General features: G+C 45.1%; 3 protein-coding genes across 7 annotated transcripts; 2 read left to right on the top strand and 1 right to left on the bottom strand.

Moving 5' to 3' along the window:
• The first annotated feature begins 889 nt into the window (after window positions 1-889).
• LOC137858097 (olfactory receptor 5AP2-like) lies at window positions 890-3,802 on the top strand. The gene has a single exon (XM_068685556.1). The coding sequence runs from the start codon at window positions 1,719-1,721 to the stop codon at window positions 2,715-2,717; it is 999 nt and encodes a 332-aa protein (XP_068541657.1). The 5' UTR covers window positions 890-1,718; the 3' UTR covers window positions 2,718-3,802.
• Window positions 3,803-5,443: 1,641 nt separating this feature from the next.
• LOC137858101 (olfactory receptor 8I2-like) lies at window positions 5,444-7,937 on the top strand. Its single transcript, XM_068685561.1, has one exon. It carries the CDS (start codon window positions 6,169-6,171, stop codon window positions 7,111-7,113), a length of 945 nt encoding a protein of 314 aa, XP_068541662.1. The 5' UTR covers window positions 5,444-6,168; the 3' UTR covers window positions 7,114-7,937.
• A 1,215-nt stretch (window positions 7,938-9,152) lies between these two features.
• Window positions 9,153-13,516, bottom strand: LOC137858094 (olfactory receptor-like protein COR8). 5 transcript variants are annotated; one of them, XM_068685554.1, is made up of 3 exons: window positions 12,133-12,414; window positions 10,645-10,724; window positions 9,153-10,368 (listed from the first exon to the last, which is right to left on the bottom strand). In XM_068685554.1, exons 1-3 carry the CDS (start codon window positions 12,138-12,140, stop codon window positions 9,731-9,733), a joined length of 726 nt encoding a protein of 241 aa, XP_068541655.1. In that variant the 5' UTR covers window positions 12,141-12,414; the 3' UTR covers window positions 9,153-9,730. The 5 variants fall into 5 exon arrangements, with proteins under 5 accessions (XP_068541655.1, XP_068541652.1, XP_068541651.1 ...); XM_068685551.1 differs by lacking the exon at window positions 12,133-12,414 and adding an exon at window positions 12,840-13,516 and having other exon boundaries at window positions 9,153-10,724; XM_068685550.1 differs by having other exon boundaries at window positions 9,153-10,724.
• Between the last annotated feature and the right edge of the window lie 516 nt (window positions 13,517-14,032).

Genomic DNA, 14,032 nt, shown 5'->3' with positions numbered 1-14,032 from the left:
GCCTCTGGGGTAGGTCCAGCCCTGGCCCCTGCAGCTCCGTTTTCATTAGCTGCAGCCTGTCCCCTGGTTCCTTGCAGGGGTCTCAGAGGCACCGCTTCCCCTCTGGCAGTGGGAAAAGTGTCTCTAAATCTCCATTAATAATAACGTGAGGCCAGACACATTGCTTGCAGGACATGTGATATTAGGTGTCTGGCTCCGGAGCAGAACCTCTCCCCTGAGCAAAGTGTCATAAGATCATTCTAAGTGTGGATCTGCTTGTCAGGTTCCAGATAAGATGCACTCTCTCTCTGCTCTCTGGTGTAACGCTGTCAAGTGATGATTAATGTTATCCGGGAAAAAAAAATCAATGATTTTTTATTCCATCCATTGCAGACTGTCATTTTAGGAGCTGCAGCTTTCTCTCTAGTGAGCAGGGAGTCTGAATTTATCTTTTACCTCTGGTTTCAGCATCAAGTCCAAAACAAAGTCCAGCAAGACAAGCCTTGCTCCTATTACTGTCCCACCTTATATGAGGACATGTTATGTTGGGAGAGGTTGCATTTTCCAGTGCTTTCACCCAGATGCAGTCTTCCTGAGAGATCTGCTGCCTGAATTCACAGGTGTGCTCACGCTGGCCATGGAGCACCCATCCAGCTCTGATGCTGGATGGAGGGGTGTTCCTGTCCTTGTCAGAAAAGACAGGGCAGATATGGCCACATTTAAGCACACAGCATGCTTTAAGTTAGATGTATTTAAGCAGAAATGATGCTTAAACTGCAATCTTGATGTGAGTGTGATCTATGTATGACAGGTCTGCACCAGTATAGCCAGCTGGTGGATGTTGCATGCATGCTTTGTTATACGCTGACCTGTTAATTTTACTTTCTCCTTTTCTTTGGTTATGTGAAGCTGTACAAATTTGTACAACAATTAAATCCATTTCCCTGGTGCTTTTGCACAAACTACGGGCCAGCAGTAGGGCCCAGGCCATGAGCTGCACCACAATGTCTCCAGCAGCTCCATCGTTTGATGAGGCGAAGTGGCTCCAGGAGGTCCCATCCAGGAGGTGCCTTGGCTAAGGAGCTGCCTGTCTTTGTACCTAGCCAATGACTGCATTTCATCACTTTCTTTTAGAGAAGAATTCACTAGTTACTCTTCCAAAAGCTTCCAAATTTCTGTTGCCTGCAGTAAGTCTGTACGGAGAGCTCAAAGGGTGGACCACTGCAAAGCCACAAGGAACTGGACGTCTTCTCCTAGGACTCTTCTGAGAGAGTTCATAAGCTTAAGTAGTAGGATGTGAGACTCCATTTTAGTGCAATATTTCACATTTTTTTATTGTCTCTATCTGCCTCTTCTGCTGCTGATGTTTTTACAGTGTGTATGACTGTGCAACATGCCCTTATGGAGATGTCCTTACAGCATGGTTACGAATTGTATTTGAAACTTGGGCTCCTCCAAAGAGGTATCCAAACTGTAATGCTGAAGTTTGAAGTTCCTGAAGAAACCACCACTATCACTGGTCCGATCTTTTGCAAAATGGAGGCCAGAAATACTCACCTTTCTGCTGGTGAGCATGTATATTCATCTATCACTGTACAGAAGACTGGCCTTGGGAACTTGAGGCTTTCTAGAAATCACTCAGAGATTTATATTGACTTAAAGCTTTGTGGCTGGTAGACAAGAATTAACATTCAACATTGTTGACAGACTTGGGCCTATTAAACATTGCCATTTGAAAGATGTACTGCAGGTACACTGATTGTATACTCAGTATGGTTGAAGATAATTCTACATTTGCATCTGAGTTCTTTCTCCTGGGCTTAACAAGCCAAGAAGACCTGCAGGTGATATGCTTTGTCTTATTCCTTGCCATCTATGTGGTCAGCCTAGTGGGAAATCTGGGGGTGATCACATTAATAAGAATTGATTCTTGCCTGCACACACCCATGTACTTCTTCCTTAGCCACTTGTCTCTCCTGGATGCCTGCTACTCTTCCACCATCATCCCTCAGGCCTTGCTGAACTTTTTGGTGAAGAGGAAGGCCATCTCCTTCACGAGGTGTGCTGCTCAACTCTTCTCCTTCGCCACCTGTGCCACTGCTGAGTGCTATGTGCTGGCTGCCATGGCTTATGACCGCTACGTGGCGATTTGCAACCCGCTGCTGTACCCTGTGGTCATGTCCCGGCAGCTCTGCATCGGGATGTTGGTGGGTGCCTACCTGGCTGGAGTGCTCAGCTCGGCCATCCACACGGTTTCCATATTCCATCTCCCGTTCTGCCATTCCAGGAGGATCAACCACTTCTTCTGTGATGGCCCGCCACTGCTAGCCCTCTCCTGCTCCGATGCCTGGCTCAGCGGGGCGGTGGTTTCTGCTGTGGTGGGCTTCAATGTGCTAAGCACCACGGTCTTCATCCTGGTCTCCTACTGGCTTGTCCTGTCCGCAGTCCTGCAGATCCGCTCCGTAGCCGGGCGGCACAGAGCCTTCTCCACCTGTGCCTCTCACTTGGTCTCCGTCACTTTGTACTACGGCAGCTCCCTCTTCATGTACCTGCGCCCCAGCTCCACAGCCACCTTGGACCACGACAAGGTGGTCTCTGTGCTGTATGCGGTTGTAGTCCCCATGCTGAACCCTCTGATCTACAGCCTGAGAAATGCAGAAATGAAGAAAGCCATCAGGAAAGCACAAGGTAGATTGCTCTCCTTGCTGCCCATCAGAGGTCTCATCAGGGCCAGCTGAAATGAGAGAGCTAGGGAGGCTTCAATATTACTTCCAATTACACACCTTCCAGCAGCAATTATTTAGCTATTAACAAAAATAATAACCAACTTCATTTCATGCTTCAGAGAGCCAAAGGGAGGACACAGGCGCTGGCTTTGTCCCACACCTTGCTGCTGTTGACATCAAATTGGTCCATGTCTGCTTGCTCCTGTCTTCTGTTAATGACTGACAAATTTCCTGGCAATATGAGGCTGTTAACTGAATTTTCCAGCAGTTGGCTTGAGACCATGAATTTAGGTCACATGAAATAATGCTCTGACAGTGTTTTTTGTGTGAAATAATCATTGAAGTCTGGTATTGTTTTGCTTTGTTTCCCTAACTTCAACTGCAGGCTATTTTTTCCCTGATTCACAGTGCTTTTCCTATTTCATGAGCCTTGGTTTTTAGCCTAGTATTGAATGGGGACAAAACAAATTAAAGAAAAAAGAGATGGGAAACTTTTTTCTACCCAGTTCTGGTACATTGCCAGAACTGACAGTCTGGTGCCTTCCAGAAGAAAAACAAATTGACATAAAAACAAACAAACAAACAAACAAACAAAAAAAACCCACATTTTAAACCACCTATGTTTCTCCATCTCGCTTCCCCATCTTTACACAGTTTGGTGTTCTCTTCTGTCTGCCATTTCTTCTGTATTTTCTAGGTGTCTGGTACAAAATTATAATCTAATATTTGTGCTGTTTTATAACGTCTCTTCATACAGCAGAAGCTTTCAGGAACATCATCATTCAGACTTTATTAGAGTAAATGTAGGAAGTCTGAGCTAATTTTGATGCATCTTGAAAGCAGCTGTGCAAAATGCTTTTGAGCAAAGAAAGAGCGTGCCATGTGGTCACCACTGACATGTATGGAAATATATCAGCTGAGACGGCTCTCCGTGTCAACAGTCCAGCAATTCATGCAGCAAATGCTCTGTTAGGTTTGTTTTCAGCTACCTTCAGAGCAACATTAGCTCAGCAACCAGCTTTCCCTGTTGCTTATAAAAGGGTTCTGCAGCAAAAGTTTGTGATATCTGGGGATAAATAAAAAGCAAACTGCCCTGGGATTGTCTTCCAGTCTTTTCCTATCTGACTCATGTTTTCTGAGTTTTCTGCCTTGGAGCAGAGCCTGCTTAGGCTTTCCTGGCAGTCAGTGGACACATTGGCCTCCTGAAGGGATGGTTCAGATTTTGGATCTCTTCTGCAACCAAGTTAATGCAGGAAGGTACCAAAAAATAATTCAGGCTTGACTGTAATGGTTGCTGCTGACCTGGCGTCAAGAAATGTGTTTAGATGAATAATATAGAAGGTATTTAGTGTAGGTATGTGAGATCCAGCTTTCATCTTCATACTGTGTGGGAGCACTTTTGAAATTGCTGTGCTCTGTCTTACAGAACTATTATTTACCACTTAACATGTCACAAATACTTCTCAGCCCTTTCTGGTGCACCAGCAGTTTAGGTTCAGGGAGAAATCTGAGCATTTTGTTGGGAGATGAGTGCCTCGGACTGATGGGATACATGTCCAGACCCCACTGATGCCTTCTGCTTGATGCTTGAGTGTTGGGATGTTTATGATGATGGAGACGCAGCCCGATATGTGTTTGAGTCATGAGCTGAAGGACCAAACACAGCCTCTGGGATGCTTCCACTTGAAGTTTGAGGAAATAACCAAAACAAATATTTCTGTTTGCTTATTACTGAGAGTTTTATGTCTCAAGAACAAGCACATTAGTATGAAAGCTCTCATTAACAAATAGATTTCAGATCACATGGGTCTTCATTGTTTCTCAATATGACAACTTAGTTATAAACAACTGAATTTGAAAACATTTCAAACTATTTTTCCAAGCCCTGGTTCAGTCTGACATTGAAAATAATACTAATTACAGTGCATCCCTGCTCTCCTATGCTTCAGACTTGGCATTACTCAGGGAGCAAGTCCCAAAGGTCAGCAAATGACATCTCCCTTATAAACACACATACATCTGCCTTATAACCATGCTTATATAAGGCTCAGAAAAATAATTATTTGCAGACACTTGCATAAAAAAATATTTGCATCTCACTGGTACATCCCTACTGAAAGAGCCGGACTCTACAGCTTTCATGCCATGGCTTTGGTGACACAGATCAGATGCCTGTTTTGAAGATGCCGCTGGACAGACTTGATCTCTTTGCTTAGGAAAAGGGTAAGAACTGCTCTGTTGTAAAGACAGACAGGTGGAAGCCCCTTAGTGGCAACTTGGGAATGAAATAAGCTCCAGAACAGCTTTTCAGCCCTAGGCCACCTGTAGCTTCATTTTCTTTGTCTTACCACACTTCAGGAAAGAGCTGGAGGCACGAGTAGAATCATCTGTGTTGGAAAAGACGTACAAGATCGTCAAGTCCAACCTTCAAAGAGAGTAAAGAGAAAAGATTCTGGAACAAGTGAGCACAGGGATGTACAACTGAGAAAGGGGGGTAGATAATAGAGGACTTTGGGGGTACTTTTGTTTATACCTTGTAGATTTTATAATTGTTTTGTTTTCCAGTGGTCAAGTAGCATATAAATAAAATAAAATAAAATAAAATAAAATAAAATAAAATAAAATAAAATAAAATAAAATAAAATAAAATAAAATAAAATAAAATAAAATAAAATAATAAAATAAAATAATAAAATAAAATAATAAAATAAAAATAATAAAATAAAAACAATTGCAAATGCACAGCTTTGTGTCAAAATGAATAGGCTGTACTCCAACTGGTAATGATATAGAAGAACACTGATTCTGTCTGGTGAAAAAAAAAAAAAAAGAGAGAGAGAGAGAGAAAAATCTTTAAAATTTCCAGAAAGCAGTAGTGAGAATTCCTAGCTTCTCTCTTTTGCACATTATGGATTATGATTATTTGATTTGTTACACTTGAATAAACTTTATGGCTCCTTAGTATATGCTATATAAATCACAGCGGTATTTATTTGCTTTTAATACCTGTGTAATTATAGCTTTAATTTGGCTAAAGACAGAGTCACCTTTTAATTTTCTAAAAATTATACCGCTTTCTATTGCATTTACTGTATTGGTGCAGCTGTGATTCTTCCACAGTGTTTCTCTCTCGGAGTTTTTTTTTCACTGATCCGTTTTATTTCTATGCAATTTCACCATAATTTAATGTGACAGAACGAGGGGGAACGGGCTAAAGTTGCACCAGGGGTGTTTTAGGTTGGGTATTAGGAAGAACTTCTTTACCGAAAGGGTTGTTAGGCACTGGAACAGGCTGCCCAGGGAAGTGGTGGAGTCACCATCCCTGGAGGTCTTTAAAAGATGTTTAGATGTAGAGCTTAGGGATATGGTTTAGTGGGGACTGTTAGCGTTAGGTCAGAGGTTGGACTCGATGATCTTGAGGTCTCTTCCAACCAAGACAATTCTGTGATTCCGTAATAAAAATATGGATGGTGAAAACGTCACAGCTTTGTCTGGCTTCATCCTCTTGGGATTCTCTGATGTTCCAGAGCTACAAACACCCATGTTCATTATTTTCTTGTCATTGTACACGTTATTGGTGATGGGGAACCTGCTGCTGATGCTGCTGATCAACACTGACCCCCAGCTGTACAAGCCCATGTATTTCTTCCTGACGCACTTGTCCTTCATGGACTTCTGCCTTTCCTCTGCTGTCATCCCCAAAGCCCTGGAGACCTTCCTGTTTGGGACAAGCAACATCTCTTTTGTGGGCTGCTTTGCCCAGATGCATGTTTTCCTCATGCTTGTCATCTGCGAGTGCTTTCTCTTGGGGGTGATGGCTTATGACCGGTATGCAGCCGTGTGCCAGCCACTGCACTACACCACCCTCATGTCCCAGGCACGTTGCTACAGGATGACCATGCTGGTGTATGCCACAGGCTTCCTAAGCTCGCTGGTACACACGGTGCTGGCGGGGAGGTTGGCTTTCTGCCGGGCGAGGAGCATCGACCACTTCTTCTGTGAGCTGCCTGCCCTCCTGCACCTCTCCTGCTCCAGCACCCGCCCCAACCACATCCTGCAGGTCTGCAGTGCTGAGCTCAACATCTTGGGCTCCACCCTGGTGATCCTGGCGTCCTACACCTGCATCCTCTACACAGTCCTGCGGATGCCTTCTGCAGGGACGCGGATGAAGGTGTTCTCCACCTGCACCTCCCACCTGGCTGCCGTCACCATCTTCTACGTGCCAGGGCTGGTCACCTACATGCTGCCCAGCGAAGCCAGACCACAGGGCGAAGAGAAACTGGTTTCTGTCTTCTACACTGCAGTGACCCCCTTGCTCAACCCCCTGGTCTACAGCCTGAGGAACAGGGAGGTGAAGGGGGCTCTGAGGAGGCTGTGGGGCCAAAGGCTGTTCCCACATGTGCACTGACTTTGAAGCCACATTGGGAGCTCTGCAGCGCTTTGGTGGTAATGAAGGAACATTCATGGCATTATTGTTGAGCTTACAGACAGGGAGATCACACAGCAATAACAGGTACAGAGTACCACACAACAAACCATCCACTTCAAATAATCACGATGCATTTTAATCATGGCATGAGCCTTCAATAGTCCGTCAGAATAATTGTCAGCGCTTGCGCAGCAAACACAACATGGTACCCTGATGTTTTGTGTATGGGTCATGTTAAATGAAAATGTGGCCAGATAAAGGGATGCTCATATTGGACGTGAAGACTTTCTGATGTTTTCTTTTCCTGATTAGCAAGTTTTTATGCCCAAACTGCAGATGTGCAAATGAGCTGGAAGAGCTGAGGGTGTGTTTACGTCAGTGATGTGTGGAGGCGGGCAGCTTGCTCCAGGCTCTGATTTTCTCTAGGAGTTTTTTGCTTGGACAGCACCTAGTTAACAAATTGCATTTTGCAGGAAGGTCTCGGGTCTTTCCCTCCTTGTGGGGTGCCCCAGTGACCACAGCACAGGTCTTTGCTCCTTCCCGTGCCCTGCGGAGCCCCCCCATGAAAAGCTGCCAGGGACATCATGAGACCATGGGCATCCAGGTCAAGGTACAGACGTGGACTAAAATGCAGATTTTCCCTGCTGTATAGAAGAAACATCAGAAACCACAAAGCCATGGCATTGGCTCAGGGGACTTGCATCTGTACTAACAACTTGCCATGGGCACACGTAGATTAATTAGAACATTGCCAGAAGCACGTCCCAATCAAAATCTTCACATAGATCTTCCTGGGATGTGTTTTTGTTTGTTTGTTTTGTTTTTACATCTTCTTATCTTTTCTTTTTGGATAATTAGAGGCTCAAATTCTTTGTGTGGCAATCTCTGAACAACACCTGACAGAATTATGTCTCTTCTGCAGGGTGCAGCATGACTGGGGTGAAAGGTGTTCTAGAGAGAACAGTAGGCAGAAAGATTTTTTAACGTTTAATCAAGACATGCCCTATATGTTCAATGAACTATACAATTTATGGAAGAATGTGTACAACCATTGTTGCTTGTATAAATGCTGAAGTGAATAAATACTGACTCATTTAAATAAGCATCTTTATAAACTATGTTTTTTTGTTTGTTTGTTTTTTCCCTAAAAGAGTCATAATGAAGAACGAACAAATGAATGAAATGGCAACCAGTTAAAACCACTACAGAGCTTTTAAACAAACCTTGCGGTGGAGCTTGTATGAAAAACAGAGGCATTTGGGCAAATCCCCACAAGACAGAGAGGGGGGCTGCTGAAATGCTTATTCGGGGTGACTCAGGATAGCAGGGCGAGAACTGTCACACACAGCAGAGGAGCTCGGCGCTCCTTTCTACTCCATCCTTCCACCCATGGTGCAGAGGAACAAATCAGAGGAGGTGAAGCGCAGTGCTGGACCTGTTTAGGGTGCTAGGTGGGAAAAAAAAAAAAACAGTTCCTCTCTCACTGGGACATCAGAAAGGGCAGCCACGGTCATTGCCCCCACCTGGGGCATCCTCCTTCAGCCAGATGTCCACATGTCTCTTCACAACCTCCAGGAATGGGGTCTCCCCCACCTCCCCAGGCAGCCTGTCCCAATGCCCAACCACCCTTTCAGTGACTAAATTCTTCCTGACCTAAACCTCCCCTGGAACAACTTGATGGCCCCCAACAGCAAAACGCATGAACTGCTCCTCATGTTGGGCAAGACCATCTAGTGTCCAAGCTGAGAGTAACACCAGCTTTTGTGAAAGGGTTTACAAAGATTGTTGGTTTGTTTTCCTGGTGTTGCCTCTTGTGAAGTGAGCCCTGCCAAGCTGGATGCTCCAGGCAGATTTTACTTTACTCTGTTATTCATCCACAGTGCAGACTTCTACAGCTGAGAAAAATAAAACATAAAATAAAATAAAATAAAATAAAATAAAATAAAATAAAATAAAATAAAATAAAATAAAATAAAACAAAACAAAACAAAACAAAACAAAACAAAATGTTGGGTTATTGTAATAACCAATGCAGTGGTTATGCTTAGGTCATGATCCCCATGGCCATCAAAATAAATCATGGTCACTCAACTATTTAGCATCTTGATAAATACACCAGATCACAACATGTAGACTTACTGCCCTTACCACCTGCTCACTCAGTGTCTCTGCTCCCTTTCTCTTTCCTTACTTTCCACCGCACATCCTCCTGGAAGAAAATGAGATTATTTTCTTGTAGTTTGCAGAAATGAGGCTTTTTTTGGTAATATCTCCACAAAGCCCTCCAGTTCTTGAGCTTGCTCCTGGAGGGAATCACTGCTTGAATTAGTGCAATTTCTTATGAAACTAGGGCTAAGAGGGAGAATCCTTTTGAGCTTATTTGTACCACCTTCTCTGATATTACCTAATTTCTGAATAAAGCAAGAGATGACAAGGAAGTGCTTATGTGAGCCGTGGAGACTGGATGTTGGGTAACACGGAGTCTCTGCAAAATTTAAAGCAGGGTTAAAATTTGCTGCATCTGTTTCTCTACAAGTATGTGACTCCTTACTACTCTGGAGAGCCAACGCAAACCTCTTGCCTCTTTCCTTTTACATCAGCTGATCGGGACCAACTTGGTCAGTGGGCAGCTTGCAAAAATGTTTTTTGCTGTGGCTCTTCTGAGCACATCCTTGACCTCCTTGTTCCTCAAGCTGTAGATCACAGGGTTAAGCATAGGGACAACCATGGTGTAAAACACGGCGGTGACTTTCTCCATTTGCAGCGAGTATTTGGAGGCCGGCTGCATGTGGCTGAGTCCGGCGGGCACGTAGAACAAGGTGACGGTCAGCAGGTGGGAGGCGCAGGTGGAGAAGGCTTTGTGCCTGCCTCTGGCAGACCTAATCCTCAGGATGGAGACGAGGATGTATGCGTATGAGATGATGATGATGAAGAGCACGGACATGGAAATGGTCCCGTTGAAGGTTACGAGCAAAAGCTCGTTGAGGTGGTCGTCAGCGCAGGTGAGTTTCAGCAGAGGGTTGGTGTCACAGAAGTAATGGTTGATGACATTGGGCCCACAGAACGGCAAGGGCAGCAAGCAGCATGTTTGGGTTAGGGAGTTCAAAATCCCCCCCAGGTACGACCCAGCCACCAGCTGCACACAGACTCTCTTGGGCATGGAAACAGCGTAGAGCAGGGGGTTGCAAATAGCTACGTAGCGGTCGTATGCCATCACAGCCAGCAGGAACACCTCTGTGGTCACGAACACAAGAAAAAAGAAATGCTGGGTGAAGCAGGCAGAGTAAGAAATGGTTTTATTTTCAACCAGGAAGACGATAAGCAGCCTGGGACAAAAGACAGAGGAGTAGCAAAGATCAACAACAGACAAATTGCAGAGGAAGAAGTACATGGGAGTGTGCAGCTGGAGGGTTGTCGTGATCAGAGTGATGAGCCCAAGATTGCCCATCAGGGTGATGAGATAAATCACTGAGAAGACTACGAAGAGAGGAGTCTGCAGCTCGGGCTCACTTGTCAGTCCTAGGAGGATGAACTGGGTCACCACGGAGCTATTGCCTTCAGCCATATCACCACGTATCAGAGTAGCGTACCTGTTGGAAGGAGGAAAAACTGGGAAGTATGGAAGAGCAATGGCATGGCTTGCATATGATGCTGCTATCAGCAAGTACCTTATGTTGACTGCCCATTAAAAGCACAAAGCTTCGATAGTCAAGGCACCAGGTAACTCTGGTTAGGTTCCCAGCAAGCCCCCACGGGCAGAGCAACTCACACGAAGCCCTTCAGAAGCTGCGTTTTGTCCTCTTTAGTCATGAGGCTGAATTTAAAAATGAGTTTTCCTTTTCAGAAAAAAAAAAAAGCCAGTAATGCATGATTCGAAAAAAAACATTTGGAGATGCTGTGGTGGATTTGTGAGGACTTTACAAATGTGCTGCCTTTCCCCACGAGAAGGCTGAGCATGCCAGGGTCATGAAGTCACGGGATGGAGTAACTTCTCCCTAACCACTGAGAGAAAGGAACGTCCCCAGCCAGTATGGGAATTCAGAGAAATGGGGTTTTGTTACACTTAATGTGTGTCTGCTCCAGCTCAATTAGTATTTACATGTTTTTTCTCCTCCCAAGATGGGCATTTTCAGGCTGGGCTTCAGCACTGCAGGACAAAGACGTGACTTGTACATTATATGTATTTAGCAGAAATCTGTTAGTTGTATCCATGGAAATCCAGGCGGTGAGGAAGAACAACAAAAAAATTAATCATGTATTAGAAGGCTCCATAAGATAGAAAGAAAATTGGTGCCTTCACTTTTCAAACCACAAAACACTGCGCACGTGGTATTTTTCTAATCAAGACCCTCCCGTCCCCATTACTCACTCTTTCTAGTAGAGCACAGCAGATTTCAGGAATCCTTCCTATGCCTGGAAGCCTGGTTCCTGGTATAAAAAGCTGTTCTCATGTTAATTAACAATAAGATGATTGTGATAAACTGTAGTGGAAAGCTTTGTGTAGGGAAATGTAGGGAAAAAGACAAAGGTAGTGGAATGAGATGACCCAGAAGGCAGGCAGGTGGGTGGTACTTGAGATGAACAGCAAGGAAAGAGGGGCCCTAAATCAGAAGCTCCTTGAAGCAAACTTGTTCCACCGCATCAGGAAAACCTCCTGTGTGGCTCAGCACCCTCGTTCCCCTCCTTCTGCTTCTCTGCAATACTGAGGCCTCTCCCTAATGCTCAGCTCTCTCATAATTTTCAAGACCCTTGCTCTCCCTTATTAAAGGTACGATTAGCACCTACCCAACTCGAGCGTGCTGCTGTTCTCTCTACAGCACATTGCCCCGAAGCGTGGCAGGATGCAGGGGGCAATGCCTGGTGGTTCTGCTCATGCACCAGGCATCAGTGAATGTGTCACTTAATCACCTGCGTTGCAGTGGTTCCCACCAGGGAACCCAAATTTGAGATCTGTTGCCACATCCCACTTTTCCCACATGCATCTAGAGCCCTACTTACCGTTCCATAGCAGACACCGTTCTCAGCTTACAGATCCCTTCATGAGTTGCCAACAACCACAGATAGCTGCTAGGATATTTCTAGGTTTTGGCTGCAGCTGCTTTTCCCTTCCACTAAATGAACATTTTCCTGAGTGCACCTGGACATCCTTACCACATAGAAAATCCACCCCACCCTAGTGCTGGGACCAAGTTCTCTCTCTCCCAAACAATGATCAATATTCCACCGGGAGTTGCTCCAGGCACTGCTGCATGGTTTTATTCTGCTTAGAAAAAAATCCCCATGGCCAAAAATCCCCCAGAACCAAAAGTTGTGCTGATTCCTCACAGGCTGAGACCTGTGCAGGTCTCCCAGGCTGCACGTCTCCTGTGTGTGGCTCCATAGCATGCTCCTACCCTTGTCTTCCCTCTGTCTGCTCTGTTCATTTTATGTGTTCAGGGCAGAAGAGCAGCTCTTCAAATGTTTTCTCTGAGATTTTGTCCCAATCAGATGGTGACACCTACATAGGAAGCCTCCAGGTCATTAGAATTGCCTCTAGTCATTAGAATTTCAGATGTAGGGAAAATGTAGAGTCCAGGTATATTTTGCTAAGCTTTTGCTCTGTATCAATAATCTTACAAGCTTGAATGCTGTGTGATTTAACCTTATGCTGGATTTGAAGCGTGCGCCTACATTCCTGCTTTCCCTGCGTAACACTGCGCTCTTACCTGGTATCCAAACGTGTTTCTGCGATTTGCACACCAAACGTGCACGTTGTCCTAAGGTAGAGAGAAGAAACGGGATCCACTTTTCTCCATTCTTAGAAATACTCTGATGTTAGACGTGGAGGGAAGTTTGCAGATGCGCCGCTGAGAAGCCAGGCAGAACAGCCACAGCAGCCTTTTGACCAGGGCGGGTTACACAGCGTCCCCAAGGGCTTGTGCAGGGGGACAGCTGCGGGGTTTATTTACTCCTTTGGCTCTCATTGATAAAATCCCCAAAGTAAATCGTAGCTCAGCAAAGTTTCATGCCAACCACAGAGGAGATCATTAGAAACTCTCGTAAGAATCTGGGTAAGCATGGACTTGGATCTGGTCTCCCCCGGCTAACCATGTGGAAAGTGCTCATTAAGGTTTGTTTGCTCAGTGCTGGTGTGGATGGGGTGAGGTGGGCTGGGGGGAGGAACCTTCATTTTGGCAAAGCCATGGAGGGAAAGAAGCTATATGAGTATGACAAATAAAGCTTGATGGGATGCCAAGGTTGGGCAGGCTTCCTCCCCAGTTCCCGTGTTAGGAAGATGGCTCCTAGAGAAGTGGAAGTCTGCTCAAAATGGAAGCGACTACTTCTGGGTGCCTGCCTGAAGGCACCTATCAGGGACATAGATGCCCAAGCTCCTTATAATTTAATCGAGAATCTGATCTAGTTCTCCAAGCTGCTTCTGCAGGCAGTGAAGGAGAAACACATTCCACCCTGAAAATGCATCAGAGGATGCGTCCCATCTGTGACTGCAGATCAGGTTCCTAACATTTAGACAAGCAAATGAGAACAGATTTGTAATTGCTAACAGGTGTGAGTTTGTTTTTGCTTTCTGTTAATTTCTTCATTTTTGGGCAGCGGTTACATTTGTTCCCTTCACCATGAGATCTTCCCCGTGATTTAAGATGCAGCAGTGCCCACAGCCAAGGAGATTGGCACTGGAACCTTTGTCAAATCCCCCAGACTGTGGTTTTGAACACACCAAAGAGCACGTGAGTAACAAGGCCTTTCCAGCCCAAGCAGTGACTATTTGGCAGCTAGTAGGTGTAACATTAGCTTTGAGCACTGTACGTAGCCAGAGCACTTGGAGCACCTGAAGCTTCAGATCAATTTCCCTACTGAGTGGTGGAGGAGGCTTAAAAATCAGGGTTATTTTAACAATGTT

The sequence above is a fragment of the Anas acuta genome, chromosome 5, assembly GCF_963932015.1.
Source record: "Anas acuta chromosome 5, bAnaAcu1.1, whole genome shotgun sequence".
Lineage (NCBI taxonomy): Eukaryota > Metazoa > Chordata > Aves > Anseriformes > Anatidae > Anas > Anas acuta.
Note: the sequence above shows the minus strand (reverse complement) of the source record. Positions and strands in the feature narration are given on the sequence as shown.